General features: G+C 56.3%; 6 protein-coding genes across 6 annotated transcripts, besides 5 other annotated features; 5 read left to right on the top strand and 1 right to left on the bottom strand.

Moving 5' to 3' along the window:
* Nucleotides 1–198: 198 nt before the first annotated feature.
* On the top strand, nucleotides 199–1,214 carry EKO05_0006584 (Proteasome endopeptidase complex; the record flags this gene model as incomplete). Its single annotated transcript, XM_038940420.1, has 4 exons — nucleotides 199–242; nucleotides 301–320; nucleotides 388–438; nucleotides 490–1,214. 4 exons carry the CDS (start codon nucleotides 199–201, stop codon nucleotides 1,212–1,214), a joined length of 840 nt encoding a protein of 279 aa, XP_038798079.1.
* A 338-nt stretch (nucleotides 1,215–1,552) lies between these two features.
* On the top strand, nucleotides 1,553–6,024 carry EKO05_0006583 (Dicer-like protein 2; the record flags this gene model as incomplete). Its single annotated transcript, XM_059636829.1, has 5 exons — nucleotides 1,553–1,701; nucleotides 1,748–1,796; nucleotides 1,850–2,102; nucleotides 2,151–2,301; nucleotides 2,352–6,024. 5 exons carry the CDS (start codon nucleotides 1,553–1,555, stop codon nucleotides 6,022–6,024), a joined length of 4,275 nt encoding a protein of 1,424 aa, XP_059492812.1.
* Nucleotides 6,025–10,549: 4,525 nt separating this feature from the next.
* Nucleotides 10,550–10,575: a tandem repeat.
* A 26-nt stretch (nucleotides 10,576–10,601) lies between these two features.
* Nucleotides 10,602–10,651: a tandem repeat.
* A 90-nt stretch (nucleotides 10,652–10,741) lies between these two features.
* Nucleotides 10,742–14,819, bottom strand: EKO05_0006582 (uncharacterized protein; the record flags this gene model as incomplete). The annotated part of the gene is made up of 3 exons (XM_038940295.1): nucleotides 10,742–13,837; nucleotides 14,027–14,401; nucleotides 14,448–14,819. 3 exons carry the CDS (start codon nucleotides 14,817–14,819, stop codon nucleotides 10,742–10,744), a joined length of 3,843 nt encoding a protein of 1,280 aa, XP_038798077.1.
* Nucleotides 11,206–11,263: a tandem repeat.
* Nucleotides 14,649–14,678: a tandem repeat.
* A 296-nt stretch (nucleotides 14,820–15,115) lies between the features above and the next one.
* Nucleotides 15,116–15,177: a tandem repeat.
* A 241-nt stretch (nucleotides 15,178–15,418) lies between these two features.
* On the top strand, nucleotides 15,419–16,749 carry EKO05_0006581 (N-acetylglucosamine-6-phosphate deacetylase; the record flags this gene model as incomplete). Its single annotated transcript, XM_038940382.1, has 2 exons — nucleotides 15,419–15,751; nucleotides 15,844–16,749. 2 exons carry the CDS (start codon nucleotides 15,419–15,421, stop codon nucleotides 16,747–16,749), a joined length of 1,239 nt encoding a protein of 412 aa, XP_038798075.1.
* A 594-nt stretch (nucleotides 16,750–17,343) lies between these two features.
* Nucleotides 17,344–18,127, top strand: EKO05_0006580 (2-(3-amino-3-carboxypropyl)histidine synthase; the record flags this gene model as incomplete). The annotated part of the gene is made up of 2 exons (XM_038940601.1): nucleotides 17,344–17,494; nucleotides 17,544–18,127. The coding sequence occupies 2 exons, from the start codon at nucleotides 17,344–17,346 to the stop codon at nucleotides 18,125–18,127; spliced, it is 735 nt and encodes a 244-aa protein (XP_038798074.1).
* Nucleotides 18,128–18,344: 217 nt separating this feature from the next.
* On the top strand, nucleotides 18,345–19,826 carry EKO05_0006579 (2-(3-amino-3-carboxypropyl)histidine synthase; the record flags this gene model as incomplete). Its single annotated transcript, XM_038940402.1, has 2 exons — nucleotides 18,345–18,525; nucleotides 18,580–19,826. The coding sequence occupies 2 exons, from the start codon at nucleotides 18,345–18,347 to the stop codon at nucleotides 19,824–19,826; spliced, it is 1,428 nt and encodes a 475-aa protein (XP_038798073.1).
* Nucleotides 19,827–20,021: the final 195 nt, after the last annotated feature.

Below are 20,021 nucleotides of genomic sequence, written 5' to 3'. Positions count from 1 at the left end.
AAGCGGCCCGCACGTGGCCTTGGCACATGTCACGTGCAGGGTGCGGTGGCCCATGCTCTCCCGCCGCCGCGTCCATCGATTGCCTGGAGCTTCGACGAGCTCCAAACTCACGTCCATCTCGCACCCCGCAAAGGCCATTTGCCCTCTCTCCATACCTACTTTTCCCTCGACCCTCTCAGTACTGCACCGCACATCGCCATGGCGGACAGATATTCCTTCTCGCTCACCACCTTCTCGCCCAGGTAAACATGCACTCCCCGACGCAGTGGCTCACGTATTCGCCTGCTAACATGACGACAGTGGAAAGCTGGTCCAGATTGGTACGTCTGTTTCTGCCTGCCGCCCGTGCGGGCTATCTCTGTCGAGGCAATACTAATACGTCTGCAGAGTATGCTCTCAACGCCGTCAACCAAGGTGTCACTTCGCTAGGAATCAAGGGTACGTCTACATGTGGTGGCCGCGTAGCCGGGGACTGACGGGCGACTGCAGCTACCAACGGCATCGTCCTCGCGACCGAGAAGAAGTCATCATCACCCCTCATCGACTCCGCATCATCATCCAAGGTCAGCCTGGTAACACCAAACATCGGCATGGTCTACTCCGGCATGGGCCCAGACTACCGCGTCCTCGTAGACAAGGCGCGCAAAGTCTCACACACCGAATACAAGCGCATCTACAACGAGTACCCGCCTACGAGGATATTAGTGCAGGATGTGGCGCGAGTGATGCAGGAGGCGACACAGTCCGGTGGTGTCAGGCCGTACGGTGTCAGCTTGCTGATCGCTGGGTGGGACGACGGCATTGAGCCCGAGGCCGAGGGCAAAAGCGACGAGCAGACGAGCGAAGAGAAGAAGAAAGTGAGCGGCAAGACGGGCGGCATCCTCAAGGGCGGGCCGAGTCTCTACCAAGTCGACCCCAGCGGCAGCTACTTCCCCTGGAAAGCAACAGCAATCGGAAAGAGCGCAACGAGTGCCAAAACATTCCTCGAGAAGCGGTACACAGACGGTCTGGAGTTGGAGGATGCCATTCACATTGCCCTTCTGACGCTGAAGGAGACGATAGAAGGAGAGATGAACGGCGACACTGTCGAGATTGGCATTGTTGGGCCTCCGGAGGAGAGGCTGCTCGGTGTCGAGGGTGTCGAAGGCGCAGTGGGCCCCCGTTTCAGGAAGCTGAGCCCTTCTGAAGTCGAGGACTACCTGACGAACCTGTAGTGAGCCAGCATCTCTCTGTGCTCGTGGATCGGCTCTCTCGTGCTTTTCATGTGCCTTCATAGAATGGACAGCAAAGGCAAAAGACCATAGCCGACTCGATGTAGAATTTACGAAAACCATGACTTCTCTGCTTCTGCTTCTAATTGCTGTTGAACGACGCTCTAAACGCCAGCCACTTAGATGCTATGCTAATCAAGCACAGGCTCATCCATTGTGGGCCTGGCCAATCACGAGCTAGTGGAAAACCAACCCACGTCTGCAGGACCTCGTCACTCCCCTTCCCCGCCAAAGCCATGACCTGAGGCACCCAGTCCTGTAATGAACGGATGGCGGCCACCATGGAGCTCGATAACGGTGCATCAAATCGTGCGGCCCAAGTCGACGCTCAGCCATTTGTTCTGCGCTCATATCAGGCTGAGATGGTCGAGGAGAGCCTCAAGTCTAACATCATCGTTGTTATGGACACAGGCAGCGGCAAAACGCACATGTTCGTTGAACTGCCACAACCGATTTTCGCAGCTAACAGCGCCCGGTGCAATCGAGCGCACACGAGCTGAGCTTGAGACTTGTAAGCCTTCCAAGGTATGCATCCCTTCCACGAGCATCTGCCCAGGTTCTTATGCTGCACCGCAAAGCGCGTATGGTTCCTCGCACCTACCGTCACGCTTTGTGAACAGCAAAGTGAGGTCTTCAGTCGCCACCTACCAAATTACAACGTCCTAGTGCTCAGCGGTCAAGACGACGTTGATCACTGGACTGAGCAGGGCGTTTGGGATGCGGTACTACAGAACGTCCGCATTGTGCTGTCTACGCACCAGGTCCTGTATGACGCTCTCGCTCATGCATTCGTCCGAATGCACGATCTCGCCCTTTTGATCTTTGACGAAGGTTTGTCACAGCTTTAGGTTCTGATTGCAGGGTCTGATCATTGTGTAGCCCACCATTGCACTCTCAAACATCCAGCCAATCGCATCATGTCAAATTTCTACACACCAGGAGTCGAAAGAGGAGACGAGTATCTCCCCAAGATTCTTGGCCTGAGCGCAAGTCCGGTAATGAGAGCAGATGCCACCGAAGAAGCTCTGGAGTAAGATCGTTGCCTAGGAACTCAATACATAATGCTGACATCAACTCGAGGCAAATTGAACGAAACATGCATGCTGTGGCAAAGACACCAAAGAAAAACCGCTCAGAGCTTATGCGGCACGTACACCAGCCCGAGCTGATCAGGGTAGATTACCAAGTGGAGAATCAGGAATCCTGCCAGTCTCGATTGCTTGTTGCTCTCACACGCAGCCATACGGAGTATGACCTCATGGAAGACCCTTATACAAAAGACTTACTGCAAAAGCAACAGGACAGTATCGACGTTTCCAGGCAGCTGCAGAGGTTGTTCATGAGCCAGAAAACGTACTGCACTGAGCAACTCAAAACTTTGAGTAACAAGTCGCGAGACATGATGCAGGAGCTGGGCTCGTCTGCAGTTGATTGGTATCTACATCAGTGCATGGCAAGGTTCGAGAAGACTGTATGCGATGCGGAACAACTCTTCGATTCGTCCAACGAGGAGAAGGTACACCTGCTGCACATCTTGCGGAAACTCCCATTCTCGGAACTTCCTGCTCCTTCCCTGTCAGTCGATTACATTTCTGGAAAGGTGCAGGTGTTGATTGATACATTGATTAGCGAGGCACAAGATAACCCCAATTTCACAGGCCTAGTTTTTGTTGAGCAACGCGTCTGGGTGGCTGTCTTAGCCGAGCTTCTGTCCGTACACCCGCGAACCAAAGACCTTTTCCGAGTGGGCACGTTCCTTGGAACCTCACAGTCAGGCAAACGCAAAGCGATGATTGCGACCTTCGCGGAACCAAAGAATCAGCAAACCACTTTGGAAGACTTTCGAGCAGGTAAGATTAACCTGATACTTGCAACAAGTGTCCTCGAAGAAGGCATCGATGTGTCTAGTTGTCACCTCGTCATTTGTTTCGAGCGCCCCAAGAACTTGAAAAGCTTTGTCCAGCGGCGCGGCAGAGCTAGGATGCAAAAGTCGCGATACTTTGTCTTCATGCCTCAAGTAGGAGGGGGGCGTCCACCAGAATCCTGGGAAGCACTCGAGCAGACAATGAAAAGAGCTTATCTCGATGATTTGCGGCAGGCTAAGCTGGCGGACGCGAGCGAGTCGGAACAGGAGGAGGGATCACGCTGTTTCGAAGTCTACACCACCGGCGCCTGTTTGACACTGGACGATGCGTTGCCGCACCTCAACCATTTTTGCACGCTCCTGGGAACCAGCCCATACGTTGACCCGCGTCCACAGTTCCGCTTTATTAGGTCTGAGTCTGACAGTATCGTTGACGCGGAAGTCACGCTCCCCATTTCAGTCGACTCTGCAGTTCGCACAGCTAAGAGCTTGGAATCATGGCGAACCGAGAAGATGGCGAGGAAAGATGCCGCTTTCGAAGCATACAAAGCGCTGTACCTTGCCGGTCTGGTCAACGATAACCTGCTACCCGTACGCCAAGAAACTGATGATATGGTAGCAGAGTTTCAGGTGCCGGATCATACGCCTTCCATGGTACCCACCTCACCAACTCTCAATCCCTGGCTCTCCGTCGCTCAATTGCAACAGCTCAAGCCTCAAAGGTATTGCCGAACACTGGTAGAGGTGCAAGCAGCTGGTGAAGACGCCCTGTACTTCAGGCTATTCACTCCAACTCCTGTCCCAATGGTTGGCAGCATTGAGCTGTTTTGGAACGAAAGCAAATCCTATACAGCTAGATTTTCGAAACAGTCCGAGGTCACTCTCACGGCCAATGACCTTGCACAGCTACGTTCTGTCACTCGAAAGATCCTCCTTTCTATACACGCAGGGAGAATGCAGGAAGACAGACACGACTTTCTGTGGTTACTGGCTCCCTGTGATAGGGCAGGTAAGACTCCAGAGCTAGCGAAATGGGACAGTGCCACAGACGGCTGTCAGCCAGCTTTGTCGTTGATTTCCAACTCCATGCACCAGACGTCGCAGTGGGGTATCATCTCGCAAAACGGTGATAGTCGAAAATACTTTCTCAAGGCCATCGGCGCTCCGCAGACGAATAGCCCACTAAGCCAATCGCCAGCAACACAGCTTCAAGTTACTCGCGTGCCACGGCGACGTGACTACCTACACCGCGTGTTGAATAGCAACAACCTCAATGATGCGTATACAAGAGTGGAGAATTTCGCATCATTGGATTGTGTGGTGGACAACTTACCCGCATTATACTCGATGATCGCGCTTCTACTGCCGTCGATACTGCATCGAATCGAGGTCGCAATGATCGCCGAGACCTTACGTACAACCCTTTTCGAGCCTGTGAATGTCAAGGCAGACGATTTACCACTTATGGTTACAGCACTTACCGCTTCTTCAACCGATGAAGATGATAACTATCAACGCCTCGAATTTCTCGGGGACTGCATATTGAAGTTTGTTTCGTCTCTCCATGTGATGGCAGAAAACCCCACTTGGCCCGAGCACTATCTCACCGGAAAGAAGGGAAAGATTGTGAGCAACGGCTTTCTTGCGCGAGCTACCTTGGCAGCTGGACTTGACAAGTTTGTTATCACCAAGCGCTTCACAGGAGCAAAATGGTCGCCCCAGTATGCAGCAGATGTACTCGCAGCGACCACTCTACCAGAAAAGCAGAACCGATCGTCAAAACTCATTGCTGACGTTGTCGAGTCTCTCATTGGTGCAGCTTATGTCGTTGGCGGGTTCCCCAAGGCTTTCGTCTGCGTGCAGACACTTTTACCACTCGAAAGGTGGACGCCGATATCCGTAGCCAACGACGTACTGTTTAGAGCAGCCCCTACAAACCTTGCGGTAACGAATCTTGACATCTTGGAACCAATGATTGGTTACACATTCAACAAGAAGATGATGCTTCTTGAAGCACTTACACACGCTTCTTACACCGGGCCGAACGTTCATTGCAGCTATGAGCGACTGGAGTTTCTCGGAGACGCAGTACTCGATTACCTCATTTCCGCACGTCTATATGCGCACGACCCACCGCTGCCGCACTATAAGATGCATGCCATGCGGACGGCAATGGCAAACGCAGCGTTCCTGACATTCAGCATGTTTGAGACAACTATTTTGGAGGAAACGATCAACAAGACAACTCTGCAATCGGAAGTCCATCAAAGGGCGCTGTGGCAATTTCTACGATCTGGAAGCCAACAGCTTGTCGCTACAAGGGATGTAGCTTTGCAGCAACACACAGAGGTTAGGGAGCAGTTGCGTCGTGCATTGGAGCAGGACGACGAATTTCCCTGGCACTTGCTGGCCATGACCAATGCCCCAAAGTTCTTGTCGGATATTGTCGAGAGTGTGATAGGTGCGATCTACATCGATAGCCACGGTGACTTCTCAGCCTGCGAAGTGTTTGTGCGCCGTCTTGGAATCCTCAGTTCGCTTGAACGCATTCTGCGCGACAACGTAGATTGCCTACATCCCAAGGAGCGACTAGGCCACCTAGCTATCGAGCGCAGTGTCCAGTATGTTCATGTGCAAGGCGACGCTCAGCACAGCATCGGCCTGCCACCTGGCATGAGTAAAGTGTACCGATGTCAGGTCAAGGTTGGTGGAGAGGACGTTGGAGGAGTCGTACAAGGGCTGACGAGGTTGAATGCTGAGACTGTTGCTGCCTGGAGCGCAAACAAGATCCTCAGAGGTAAGAGGGACATTGTCATGGGAGGCAGTGACGGGGAAGATGTTTTCTTCGATGCCGACGAGGGAAGTGGTAGGATGCTTGGAGACTGGTAGCGGTCAGCGAGAAATGACCTGTAACAAGCTGCTCAGTTCATCGCATCTCGAAGCCCAAAGATTGGTAGCAATGCAACCACAGTGCCCAGGATGGCTTGGCCGGACGTTCGGATCCCGTCGAGGAGGCAGTGTCACGGAAAGCGTCGGGGAGGTCCTGGGTGTACCTCAACTTCGCGAAGTAGCACAACGCTTGGATCTGGTGATTTGGCCGCGACAGACGTGCGTCCAAGGAAACAAAGCCGAGATGGAGTTTGTGGGTGCGTTCTACGCTGCCTAGCATGACACGCGGGAGTTCCTGGGTGGTGATGTGTCGGCGAATCAATTGGTCGGTTTCATCAAAGTGAGTAATGGAATGTCTCGCTTTTTCCAGCATGGCCTGCGACTTTTGTCTGGATCAATCAGGAGCCGATGTTTGAGTGTAGGCAGCTCTCGAAGCAACCAAATCACCGTGATGATAAGCGACCGCACCCCTGCAGATGATGGAAGAACAACCCCCAGAACCTCACATCTGTGCTCACCTTCCAGTTTCTGGTCACCAGATAAATCATGTCTCGGCGACAGAAGGAGGATCGTCGGTGCAGTGCCGCTGCTTTGACCTTGTGGGGTTTTGTGTGGCGTTGCTCTCGGTACTGGTCATGAGGCGTGTGGCGTTCATCGACTATTGCACTCGCACAGGACTGACCATGCCGTACGCTGACTCCGGACCGTCCCTTCTCATATGGGGGCCATCTGCCTCAGTTTGTCGTCGCGTTATTGCGGCACTGAGACACTCGACCATCATCGAGGCAGCATGAAATCTCTTGCCAGTATAAGACTGGTCGACATCGTCGTGGCAGAACAAACCAACGGCAACCCCGCACAGATCTCTTCGATACTTTTCTACTAGACGATACTGGCATCTTTGAATTATCGGAAGCATTCGACCGACATCCGCCTCTACTACCATCATGTCCTCCTCCCAGCAAAACTCCCAACAGCCGTCCGCTGGGAGAGCAACAGGTGCGTCGGGTGGTGCATACGGCAAGTTTCCCTGCAGAAATGCATGGAGGGAAGGACATCCTAGAGAGTATCATTTGGTGGATACCGCTGATGCTCTGTGTGCTTCGTGCCAGGTAAGATTCAGCGATTCCCAGTACCGTGAGCTAACATGCCACTAACCCTTGCACCAGTGCGAACCTCGCCAGCGGCGCTGAGAAAGATAGCGCGTCCCGGCGACTCCGTACGATTGCTTTCTGGATGACGGCATCACGTCTGGTCGAGCTGTGCAGTTGAACACTCGTGATGACTGTTGGGAGGATGCAAGGGATGCAGGACGAAGGAGCACGCTGCATGAACCGACTAGGAGGATTTTCAGAGCTTCTAAGCGAGCTACAGTGCTTAATTGTTTGGGATTGGCGGCTATTTTGAGGCGTCTCTGGAATGTGCGTGCGCATTACTCTTTGGAGTAGCACTGCGCGTGTAATGGACAGCCGGATTCACTGGGCGTCCTGCTAGATTTCTTTCCCTGTCCTGGAGCTTTCATGGTAGAGCGGGAGGATATCTTCATACGTATAAAAATTCAAGACCGCACTCAAGCAGCCAGTTCCGAGTCAGAAGTCTGTACCGAGATGCACGTCCACAGCGGGCTGGAAGTTGATCTTTGCTCCCACGATAGCAGCAAATGCTGATTCCTGAAACACCAAAAGCGGCGTCGTAGCCAAGAGGCGCGAAACCAGCCGGCGTCAACGGGAAGGACGCACTAACTGGCACTGCGCTTGCCGCGACACCATCATCATGGCAGCTGTCACCTGATGAGCAGCGCCAGGCATGTACACGTGTCATGGCCATTATCTGTGCTGCGGCGATGCCTTTCTTCCTCCTTACAATCATGTCTGACTCGAAATCATCACAGCAACAATGTCTGCTAGCTTAGGTTCTTCCTTCTCATCTTTCCCTGCATGAGCTCGCCTTCCTGACGGCTCCTTTCTTCACCCGCCCCGCATGCGTCATCCATCACCTGCTTGCTACGCTGCAGGCTGAGCGCCACCATCACCCAGCTGGCCACTGAGTATAGGCTGTCTGCTTCCGGATTCCATCAATGGGTGGCTAGTGCTCAGACTGGCCTGTGTGGCTGGGCAGGAAGCATGCTCACCAGCGCGAGTTCGTACAACGACTGGCTCAGCCTGGAGCAACCCTGAAGTTGGATAGTCGCGAGGAGTCGACTCGTAGTCTCTGCCACTGTACAGTAATCCTTGTATCGACGGTCTGACATGCCCATGCCTGTCGACACCCGCTCTACCGATCAGACCGTATCTCTGTCGGCGAGTCTTACCGCTCCCATACACCAATCTTGTACTGTCCAAAACGCTCTCTCAACCACATCAGTGGCATCATCCTGTATGTGCCGCAAACGAGGGGACTCCTTCGGCCCGACATCCAGCACCCATCGTCAGTGAGAAGCACTCGATTCGTCACTGACATGACGGTGGAAAGCATCACTGGGTCAAAGTCACACGCGATTCAGTCTCAACAAATGACCACGCGGGTCATGCCGATGGCCTTGACAAGACTCTAAAACTGTATCGAAGCGGCAAAGCAAATCCTGTCACCACTAACAACCTCAGCATCGTTTATTGATGGCTTTCGACACCTTGTAGGCTGACCTCCCTGTGGGCTCGTACCAGTGAGGCACAGGATGTCGCGACTCGTACTCATTCCTCCTCGCAAGAACGGACAGCCAACGTGCCTTACGACGATCCGAACATTGCGCGACACGGCGACCCCAGCGATCGAATCGATACAACATTCACAACGGCGGCCGGACCGGGCATGAGCTATTTGCGGCACAGAAAGAGTCAACGAGCCCACTCTAGAGGTTGCGAACGCGCCATATCAGTGATTGCAGAGCACTGATTGCATTGTCACCCGCATACCGAGCTGTCAAGCACTGCTGACTCGAAGTTCATTCACGGGACGGCAGAGGCTGCGCCTGCGTCGAGCTCCGCTTCACAGAGTTGGCCCCTCGCTGCACGCCCTGCCTCCATCACCACCACAGCACCGGTAAAGGTTCCTCAACACAGGCTGGCCGTAGTCAACCGTTCTGGAAGCGGATGCTCTGGCGAAGCAGACGCCCGAATTGCCATGCATGCACGCCCGTTTCGAATGAGCACGGCAGCATGCACGTCAGCCACGCACGCGTTCTCGACCGCCTTACACGGTCCTTCATCGCACGGCTTTGCAGGCTAGCTCAGTCCTCCAGAAAGATTTGTGTCTGTCAGGAGGTCTACAACCGGGCTGTCGGCGCACCTTCTTCTCACAGCATCGTCAGTGTATGAAAGGAGACACGCGCTTGCGCGCCACTGACCAGGTCTGAGCTGTGCGTGTCCTCAGCCGTAAGTCCATCACCTTTGTAGAGCCCACGCCTCACGAGCACGGCCCGGAAGGATTGTGACCTCAGCCACCCCGGATCCCGAACGCCTTGAGCGCTTGTTGAAATCCACCGCTCAGCACACGGAAGCGTTTATGCCAGGGCGCGCGGCACAACCTGTCTCTACCAGATACGGACGGATGGATGGATCCTCTTCGACTACATGCCTCGATCCACGAGCTGGTTTTTGGCAATATTCCGTCCTGATTCGGTCCGAGGACATTGCCCAGCTGTGCCGCCATAAGCGCCGCTCCTAGTGCGTAAGGCTGGCTTGGGTCCCGGGTTGCCGGGTCGGTTGGGCAAAAGGAGTGGACGAGAGCACGATTGATTTTGGGCCGATGTGAGACTAGTTGTCCTACGCCGCAGGATCTCCGAGTGTGCATGTGGCAGTCAGACAGTCGCACGCGTGCGCATGACGCGGTGGATTGATGTGCCATTCACCGGCCAAACGCCGGGGCACGGACCAGCCAGCGGCAAGCTGTGGGGCCCAGGGATCCTTGCAGGCGGCTGGCGGCTTACTATGTATGTCTCAGACGGTAGGATGAGACGCACTGATTTCTAACAGCCACGAAGAGGCGTGGGGCAGTCCTATGCATGAGCGGCGCAGCTCGCTGTCCGCATGAAAGGCATCATGGCGAGCTGGGTGCGGTTCCGCGGCTGTAGTTTGCACGGCAGACGTCGCTGCATCGGTCGCCGAGAGCAAGCAAGGCAGATCCATTGGAAGTGGCGTGCAAGATAGCGTGATAAGTCTCAGACTGATGAACCTGCTGTTGTGACCCTCGAGAGTTCCGAGCACCCCCTCCCTTCCTTATTTCTTGATCTTGGTGGTCTCTGACGAACCCGACCCACCAGCACGGTTGGCGTCAAGTACGCAGCCAATTGTTTGGAGAGATGAGCAGTTCCATGGTGAATGTGTCATTGTTTCCCTTGTACTGTTTCCAGTAACTCTGGACAATGGCATCTGCCTAGTATCCATCAGCTTGCCAGTGATGGGGTGACATGTCAATGTGACAGGAACAGAAACGTCTCGAGCCGTGGCGGACGAGGCAGATTGCAGGTCGAAATGATATTACTTATTTTCTACACTCAACTATGCACCGTTTTCCCCTCCCTTCATTTGCAAGCAAGCAAGCAAGCAAGCAAGCGTACCGTGTTAATCGTCATTAAACCAAAGAAGAAGAAGAAGAAGAAGAAGAAGAAGAAGAAGAAGAAGAAGAAGAAATCCATGTCGTTCGTAAACCGTATCTGCACCATAACGCCATCGCTAGGCCAGAACCGGATTGGGAGTGGGAGTGATGCAGGTGAAAATGGTTAGCTTCCCGTTTCTGTCGATTTGTCAGCCATGTACGAATCAGTGGTGTTTGTGAAGACACCAAAAAAGAGAAGGAACAACGCACCTGTCTCGACGCCAGGCTGTCTGCCCTCCAAGCCGCCCGTCAGCTTCTTGCTCAGCTTCTTCAGGCCAAGCTTGCCCTCGTCTTTGGCAAATACCAGGTTCCGCGCGGGCTTCCACTGCATCAGCCCGCGGTGCTTGCGCTCCTCGGCCCGCTTGTTCTGCTTGTTAACGCTCTTGACCGATTGGCTGGATCCGTTGGTGTCTGTCGTCTCCCATGTGCGTGCCGTGCTTTGGCTGGGACGGGGCTGGCCACCATCGGGCGAGAGGTCGGTGCTCTGGTGCTTGATGCCGCCGTTGGGGTGCTTGGATTGGTCACCGCCGCCAGGTCCGCCTGACATCGAGGCCGCACTACCGGCCGTGGTTGCGTCCTCAACACCCAAGTCTGAGCTCGAGTTGGAGTCGTCGTCGTCGTCCGAGTCGTCATCATGGTCTTCGTCCGAAGAGGGGTGGAAGGGGTCGTGAAGCGGCTGCTCGGCGCCTGGTTCTCTGCGCTTACGACCCTTGGTGTCCATGTACGCCTTGGGATCTTCGCCAAAGGCACCGGACCAGTCCTTGCCGTCCTTTGCGAGCCACTTCTTCTTCTCTTCCTCGTCTGCATTCTTTAAGATGTCGCGGCCAGCTCTGAGGGACTCTTCGTGGAGCTGCTGGACACGCTCCGGCAGTTCCTTTTCGACCTTGCGGTTGCGGACGCCTTCGGTAAGACAGGCCTCCCAGGTTTCGTACGTCTCCCGCGAGTCGTTGTCGACTACAAAATCTTGATGCGACTCGTCGGTGCCGGCCTTGAAGCGGGCACGGAACTGCAGGCGGCCAACCTCCTTGAGGTCCTCGAGACCTGGCTCCTTCTCGCAGTTGTCTTCGGTGATGTAGTTTTGTGTGAGCCGCTGAGGGTGTGTGGTTGTCCAGATGGGGATGTTGATGTCGGTGTCTTCGTTGTCGATAAAGTGCTGGAGCCAGACGACCGCGTACGCATCAGCCTTGCGCTTGTTGGCAACGTGGAACTCGAAGACGATCGGCGACCTGTAGCGGTGCTTGACGGGTAGGCGGACGTCATCACGGCCATCGTTCTTCTGCAGATCGAAGTAATAGCCGTCACCCTCGGGCAGCTTGTGCGCGTGGGCACGACTGATCTTACCAGTGCTGCCACCTGTTCGCAGCTTGAGTTTGGGAGAGTGGTTGTAGCCAGTGATCAGGATATCATGCGACCGGAACTCAAAGGTACCGACATCCCAGCCGAGCATCTGGGGAGGCAGACGAGTCTCGATGCCGCGGAACAGGAGCGAAATACGGATGCGACCAAAACCGATTCCGCCATCGAGCGGATACCAGCGCGTAACCTGCGAGGATGTCTCGAGGATGTCCGAAAGCTTCAGAGGAACCACACCCAAGATGGGGTCGTGCTCGCGGTTGCGGGAGTCGCGGACAGTGACGGTGACAATGGCCGAGCGCCAGTCACGGACGAAGCGCTCTGTTCCTGCATTGAAGATGGGCTGGGACGAAACAGCCTTGGCTCGTGTGCGGTACACCAGCTGGTCGTTGTACAGAATCGTGCAGTACGAGGTGGGCAGGTTGCCGCCAGTTTCCTCAGTCGCCTCGCCGTAGGGCTTGGCAGGCTCGTACTCGCGGCCGTTCCTGCTGCCTGAAGTGCCCTTGACGTTCTCCAGCTCGAGGTTGACGATCTGGTGAACGACAATGCTGCAGACACCGCTAGGCCAGAGTGGATCTGGAGGCGTGTGCATGACGGCATCGTCCTCTTCTGAGTTGATGACGCCCTTTTCGTCTTGCAGCTTGGGGTCGTCCTTGAGCTGATCAGGCAAGGCCTTGTTCTTGCCGTCGGTCCTGAGCTCAGGCCTGAACTTGGGCTTGCCAAAGTAACCGACTTCCCAGTGGAGCTCACCGGGCATCTCGCTGTCGGCGTCCATGCCGGCCAGCTTGGAAACCTGAGGGTACATCTTGCCAGGGTGCTGGATCATCTTCTGCATGGAGAGCTCGACCTTGCCGACGATGTCGTCTGCGGTGTGCCTGTCAGAGTCCCACAGCTCAACGCTGAGGTTCTCGTCGGCCTTGATCAGCTCGGGGCTAACGAGCAGAGCAGCCGTTTCCTCCCAGATAGGGTTCAGGTCGTCGGTGATGACACGCGTGCAGTACATGGGCTTGCCGTACTTGGAGAAGGCGAGGGTGATGTAGGGGTCGCTGCCACCGTGCTTGGACCCACGGCGGTCCTGCTTGCTCAAGCCAACGGCGCGGTGAATGCGAATCCATAGCACGCCCAGCGCTTCGGTGTCCTTTTGGATGGAGTCTCCCTGCAGGATGGCCCTCATGTCGATGGACATGGACTTGGGTGCAACGTACATGCTCGCGGCGGCCTTGATGGCGTAGTTGACAAAGTTGCTGATCAGCGGGAGGTTGAGCAGGTTGGGCGCCTTCTCGGACATGGGCACGCAGCCAGCGGTGACTTGTGGGACGCCCATGAGGGTGAAGGTCAAGTTCTTCAGGAAGGGCGCCTCGGGTGTCATGTTCATGCGCAGGCGAACGGTGCCGACCAGCGACTGGAGCTCGACGAAGATGGGCAGGGGTACACCAAAGAGACCCTTAATCCCGAGGTAGAAGACCAAGTTCATGTGCATGTTGCGCGCCTTGTCGGAGGTGCGCTTGCCGCTCGGCTGGGCGTGGTAGGCGAACGAGACCTCGAGGTTGTAGTAGTCGCCGCCCTCCTCGTCAGCGGCGGCCTCCTGGGGGTCCTTTGTCTTCTTGTTCTCCTCGTGGATGGCCTGCTTCATCTGGCCCATCTGGTTGTCGGGGAGGGCGCGCATGCTGAGGATGCGCAGCGGGTTGCTGCCCTGGTTGATCTCAGCGACGCGCACGTTCTCGATGACGCCTGGGACCGAGGCCTGCATGACGTCCTCGAGGGTGTCGGCGACGCCCTGGAACATGTCCGGGTTGATGAGGCCCCACATGATGCCGAGGAAGGTGTTCATCCACTCGACGGATTCGGGGAGCAGGTTGAGGGTGGCCTGGGGTGTTAGTGGTTGGATTGGAACATGTTAGGGGTGTAGTGGATGATGTGGTGAAAACATGGAAAACGAATAGAACGAGGTGGTTGGACTCGAATACGTTAGGGGTGTGGTGGATGATGTGGTGGATGATGTGGTGGATGGGAGGAAGAGGGGTGTGGTGCAAGAGCAAGAGAAGCAAAGACCTACCATCTGGCCGCGCGACTGCTCGCTGGACCACTCGACCTCGCGGCCGCTGCGGACAAGCTCCTTGGTCCAGAGCCAGACAGCAGAGGCCAGACACATGGCCAGCGGGACAAGGCCCTTGAGGGCGCCGCCGAAGAGCTTGCCGACGACGAGGGTGACGACGAGGATGCCGATGCACAGGATGGCGGCGCGCTTCTCGAGCTCGGCGAACATGGGCTCGTAGCTGACCGAGGGCGTGGGGTGGAAGAGGACGTTTGTCTTTTCGCCGTGGATGGGCACGTCCGAGGTGGTGCCCTCGGCGACGGGGTCGGGGGGCGCCGTCACGTCCTGGGCCTCCTTGTAGTCTGCGAGCGACTGCGAGGGGTCCGTCTTGATGGGCTGGCGGGGTCAGCAACAGGACGATGCAGTCGATTGCTAGGCCTACCGTGGGCTTGCTGAGGTTGGCATTGGGCACGATCAGGTGCGGGTTCTCGACCTCGTCGACCATGTCCTTGCCCACGTCGGCAATGACCACCTCGCGGCCCGTCGTGGGGTCCGTCACCGTCTTCTCGGTGCCCTCGACCGTCTTCTGCGAGAGCTGGTGGTCCTGCACGCCATCCTGGGCCGGCGTCTCCTTGCCCGGTCTCGTGGGCGTCGTGGGCGTGGGCGTGGGCGTCTTGCCGGCCTTGTTGCGCTCGTCCATCTGCTTGTCGCGGTTCTTCTTGTCGCTGTCGAGGTTGTCGATGAACTGCCTGACCGTGGGGATGGGGTTGCGGCCCGAGTAGTGGCCGCCGGGGGCGTGCTGCTGCTGCGCCATCGTTCGGCTGGGCGAGGGGAAAGGGAGGGTCAGGGCACGGCGGCAACAGGCTCCCTCTGCGCAATGCAGGCGGTGGATGGGGATGAGCTTCTCTCCCGTGGGACGGCAGGGAGAAGTTGTCCTGGGCGGGCGGGCGTGGTGTGCGTGGTGTGCGTAGCGCAGCGTAACGTCAAAGCAGGGAAGCGTGCCCTGCCGCCCTGGAACCTGGAGCTGATCGAAAAGGCCGGCGACGGTTGGGCGTCTGGCTGCATGACATCATCGCCCGAACAAGCGTCGACGTCTCTCCGTCTCTCCGTCCCTCCTGCCCTCCTGCCCTCCTGCTCTCCTGCCCTCCTGCCCTCCTGCCCTCCTGCTCTCCCTGCGGCCACTCCCCTCGAGTCGTGCGCGCTTTCCCAGCCAGCAAGCCCGTAAGAGCTAGGCGCGCGGCTCAGGCCTGCTGTGATCGCTGTCGTGACGTACGTAGATCCCGCAACGATCGCTGATCGCTGCTGCGGGGCGGCCATCCCCACGCGCGCTTACCGCAACGGGAAGCCACCCACGCCTGCAGCTTGCACCGTCACTCGACGTCGCTGTGGCTGTGGCTGACGGCAACCACGGACATGTCGGGCTGGTTCACGCTCTTCACAAACTGTCGCTATGTCCTCGACGGCCAGCTGGTCGACGACCACCTCGTCGTCTCAGACGAGACGGGCCTGATACTGAAGCGAGACGGCTACATCGGCGGCGAGGCCGTGGATCTCGACGACAACATTGTGGCCCCGGGCTTCCTGGAGCTGCACACCAACGGCGCCAATGGCTTTCACTTCACCCACTGCCAAGACGACGCGGGCTACGCCGGGAGTGTCGATGAGCTTGCGAGGTACTATGCAACCCACGGCGTGACGGGCTTCTGGGCCACCCTCCCCACCGTCAAGGCCGACGAGTTCCAGAGGGTACGTCGTCGAGCGTGAAATGTCGTGTAGTGGAGTAGAAACATACGAGCCATGGCATGACTGTAGACTTGACCCCTGCTGACATCGCCCAGATCCTCCCCTCCCTCACCCCCCGCGACATTCCCAACGCTGCCTCCCTCCTCGGCGCACACGTCGAGGGCCCCTATCTGCACCCCGCCAAGCAAGGCGCCCACAACGCCTCGCTGTTCCAGCAATGCACCACCCCACCGGCCTCCATCTACGGCGCCTCGCACCTCTCCGCCGTCAAGCTGCTGACCCTCGCGCCCGAGCTACCACACGCCCCGGCCCTCGTCTCCTCGCTCACCTCGCAGGGCATCAAAGTATCCATGGGCCACTCCACCGCCACGCTGGAACACGGCCTGTCCGGCCTGCGCGCCGGAGCAACCTGTCTCACCCACACGCTCAACGCCATGCCGCCCTTCTCATCGCGCGACCCAGGCCTCGCCGGTCTCATCACCCTGCCTGCTTCACACGCCCCGCCCCCACCCTACTTCACCGTCATCGCCGACGGCGAGCACCTCCACCCCAACACCGTCTCCCTGCTGCACCGCGCCAACCCCAAGCGCTCCATCGTCGTCACCGACAGCATCGAGCTGGCGTCGCTGCCAGACGGCATCCATCCCGGCCACGCGCAGATCCCCTTCGAGCAGACCAAGAAGGGGACCAGGGCCACCATTGCGGGCACTGACACGCTGATTGGCGGCTGCATTCCGCTGCAGCAGAGTGTGAGGAACCTGATGGCCTGGAGCGGGTGTGGTATCGCAGAGGCCGTGGCCACCGTAACGGAGAATGTAGCAGGCTTCATGGAGATTGATGGGCAAGGAGGGAGGGGCGTGCTGCGAGAAGGGAGGAGGGCAGATCTGACCGTATTGAATGAGGCGGGCGAAGTGCTGCAGACGTGGATCGCCGGGCACAAGGTGTGGGATGCAGACGAGGAGACGATGCGCAGAGACGACGACGGCGAGGCGAGAGGATAAACGGTTGGATATGTGCATGTTTGCATTACACTCTCTCTGGATGCAATAGCCACTCAGTAAAGCGCTGCGAAAACAGCCCGGATCTGAATGGGAAGAGACAGTCGAACAGCTGTGTTTCAAAGCCGTCGCTTGATGCACCCTCCCAAGCTGGCTCTTTCTATTATACGCGCACTTCACCTCCATGCTTTCATCCAAACGTTGACTATCAAGGCAATCTTCTCTTCATCGGTATAAGCGTCCGATTCGAATCTCTCTCCACGCCTGCAACACTCAAAATGGTCAACAAAGAGCTTACGCCACAATTTCCACTTCTTTCGGTTGGGAGTAAGGCTGCAGTCGAGCTAGAGGAATGAATGAGAGTAGCAACCGCACTGACCAGGTGCAATTGCGTCAACAGTGCTGAGGGGAGGCACACACACCGCATTCACTCTAAACACTTGACCGTTTTCGAACGCAGACAGATCTCACGATGACTGTACGTGCCGCACGTGCTAGCAACTTGGTCTCACGATGATGTGTGCTGGCAGCTGTAGTTAACAAACCCCAACTAGGCCTCATACGGTGAAAGAGTGAGCAACCGTGGAACCAACAACAATGAAACCAAACTCCATCCCAGCCGGCAAGAACCATTCTTCCACAGATACTACCAGGAATACTACGAGTCTCATCACCATGGATGAAGATACTGTCAAAACTGGGACTGAGCAAACCACTTCGCCAGGACCACTATTGGTCTTCGTGCTCGGTACTCACCTTACTCGCTTTTCAGCACTCTCTCACTGACCTTGGTACAGGAGCGCCCTGCTCTGGCAAGTCCACCCTCTGCGCCGCCTTAGCTAAGCGCTACAACCTAGCTCACCTCTCGCTCGGCGACGAATTACGCTCGCTCGTGAGCGATACGCCCTCAAATCCTGTTTCCCGCATCAAACATCTCTTCTCTGACGCTGAGCTCGACACTTTTCGCAACAATCTGAGCGCAGGGACACTCGGCCCCGTTCACCTCACGCCCAAGTACGTCAAGGAGCGCGTCTTCCCAGCCAGCTGCGAACCAGAGAACGTCCGCATGCTGATCGATGGCTTTCCTCGAGATTCTGAACGCTGGGTGCCGTTCAAGGAGTTTGCAAAGCCGGTTTGGGCGCCTAGCAGGACGAGTGTGCTGATAGTGCTGGATGTTGATAAAGAAGTAGCATGGGAGCGTTTTACGAGAAGAGGAAGGGCTGGAGATGTGTTTGAAAGGAGGTTCGAAGAGCATACGAGACTCGTTCCAAGCATTCTGGAAGCGATGAGAAAGGATGAGATGATCATCTTCAGTGTAAGGAAAGAAGAGAACGCTAATGTGGAGGCAACTGTAGATAGGCTGACGGGGCTCTTGGGTTGAGGTAGTTCCAAAAGGAAACAAGGAATAAATCGTTCTGAATACACAGCAAGTGGTTCTACAGCAACATACAGACGGGTTCTATGGGCGGCACCTCCCTCACGATGCTGCTGACGATGTTGTGAGTTGTGGTTAGCGAAGTGCCTTTCAGGGTTCAGCCCTACGAACATTTTCTATCCCACTTCAACCCCGCGACGCGCCTGAACACGCCACCACCATAATGGAGGAAGACCGCGCAGCCACGAACCTCGGACCTGAAGTGGACGAGGAAATCACGGAGGAGCCAGCCGCAGTGCCCAAGCAGCCAAAAAGGAGGTTTGTGGGTAGGAAGACGGCCGAAAAGAGCGGCGAGCAGCAGCCAGACCCCAATGCGAACATTGAAGACTCAAGCGCAATACAAGGTGTGAGGCGCCTGGAACCACTCATACATGCAACCATGGCTAACTCCAATACAGTCGCTCAACCTCGCCGCACTGCCCGAGCCCTGAACGCCATCCCAGACTCCATCCTGCACGACAAAGACATCAACGATGCAATCGCCCTCCTCCCACCCAACTACAGCTTCGAGATCCACAAATGCATTCACCGCATACGTACATCTGGCGCCAAGTCGATAGCGCTGCAGTTTCCTGAGGGGCTGCTGCTCTTCGCGACCACCATATCAGACATCCTGACACAGTTCTGCCCTGGCACAACGACACTGATCATGGGCGATGTCACATATGGCGCGTGCTGCATCGATGATTACACAGCAAGAGCGCTTGGCTGCGACCTCTTGATTCACTATGCGCACAGCTGTTTGATCCCGGTGGCAGTGACCAAGATCGCGACCCTGTACATCTTCGTCTCGATCAGCATCGACACCACTCACCTCATAAACACCATCACCGAGAACTTCCCCACCGGCAGAACCATTGCGCTCGTCGGCACCATCCAGTTCAACGCCACAATACACGGCATCGTGCCCATACTGCGGAGAGAAGGCTACAATCCCATTGTTCCGCAAATCGCACCCTTGTCGAAGGGCGAGATCCTGGGCTGCACATCGCCGTCTATGGCGATCAAACCAGGGCAACTGAATGCAAAAGGCAAAGAGGAGGAGGTTGCTGATCTCATACTGTACCTTGGTGATGGACGCTTCCACCTCGAGAGCGCCATGATCGCAAACCCTTCCTTGCCTGCATACCGTTACGACCCCTATTCACGACGACTCACTCACGAGACCTACGAACACGACTCACTGTACGATCTACGACGAACAGCCATCTTGACGGCCAAGAAGGCACGCACATGGGGCATTATTCTGGGCTCCTTAGGGCGACAGGGCAACCCACACACTCTCACGCTCATTGAGAACGAGTTGAAACGACAAGGCATCAAATGTATCAACCTCCTACTGTCTGAGATCTTCCCGGGTAAATTGGCGATGATGTCGGACGTAGATGCTTGGGTACAGATTGCCTGCCCACGACTAAGCATCGACTGGGGCTATGCTTTCCCCAAGCCGTTGCTGAGTCCATATGAAGCACTGGTAACTCTTGGTGTACGGGACGCGCCTTGGCTGGAGGAGGATCCGGCACAACGGAAGGTGGAGGAGCGAGAGAGGAAGAACCTATATCCCATGGACTTTTACGCAAAGGAAGGGTTGGGCCGGACAACGGTGGACCACATCAAGGCTGCCGAAGTGAAGATTGGTGCATGAATAATGTCGACTTTTTCGTTCAACGGGGCGTCAAGATGCCAACAATGCATCACAAACACATTCTCAGCTACAGGATCTGATATCTCCAGGGACGTTGCATTGACCCTACCCATCACACTGCAATCGAATGAACCAGATACCGTCATCGGCTCCACCATCTTCTATTGCAGCAAATACAGATCCATGACGGAACAA

The sequence above is a fragment of the Ascochyta rabiei genome, chromosome 10 (assembly GCF_004011695.2).
Source record: "Ascochyta rabiei chromosome 10, complete sequence".
NCBI classification, from domain to species: domain Eukaryota; kingdom Fungi; phylum Ascomycota; class Dothideomycetes; order Pleosporales; family Didymellaceae; genus Ascochyta; species Ascochyta rabiei.
Note: the sequence above shows the minus strand (reverse complement) of the source record. Positions and strands in the feature narration are given on the sequence as shown.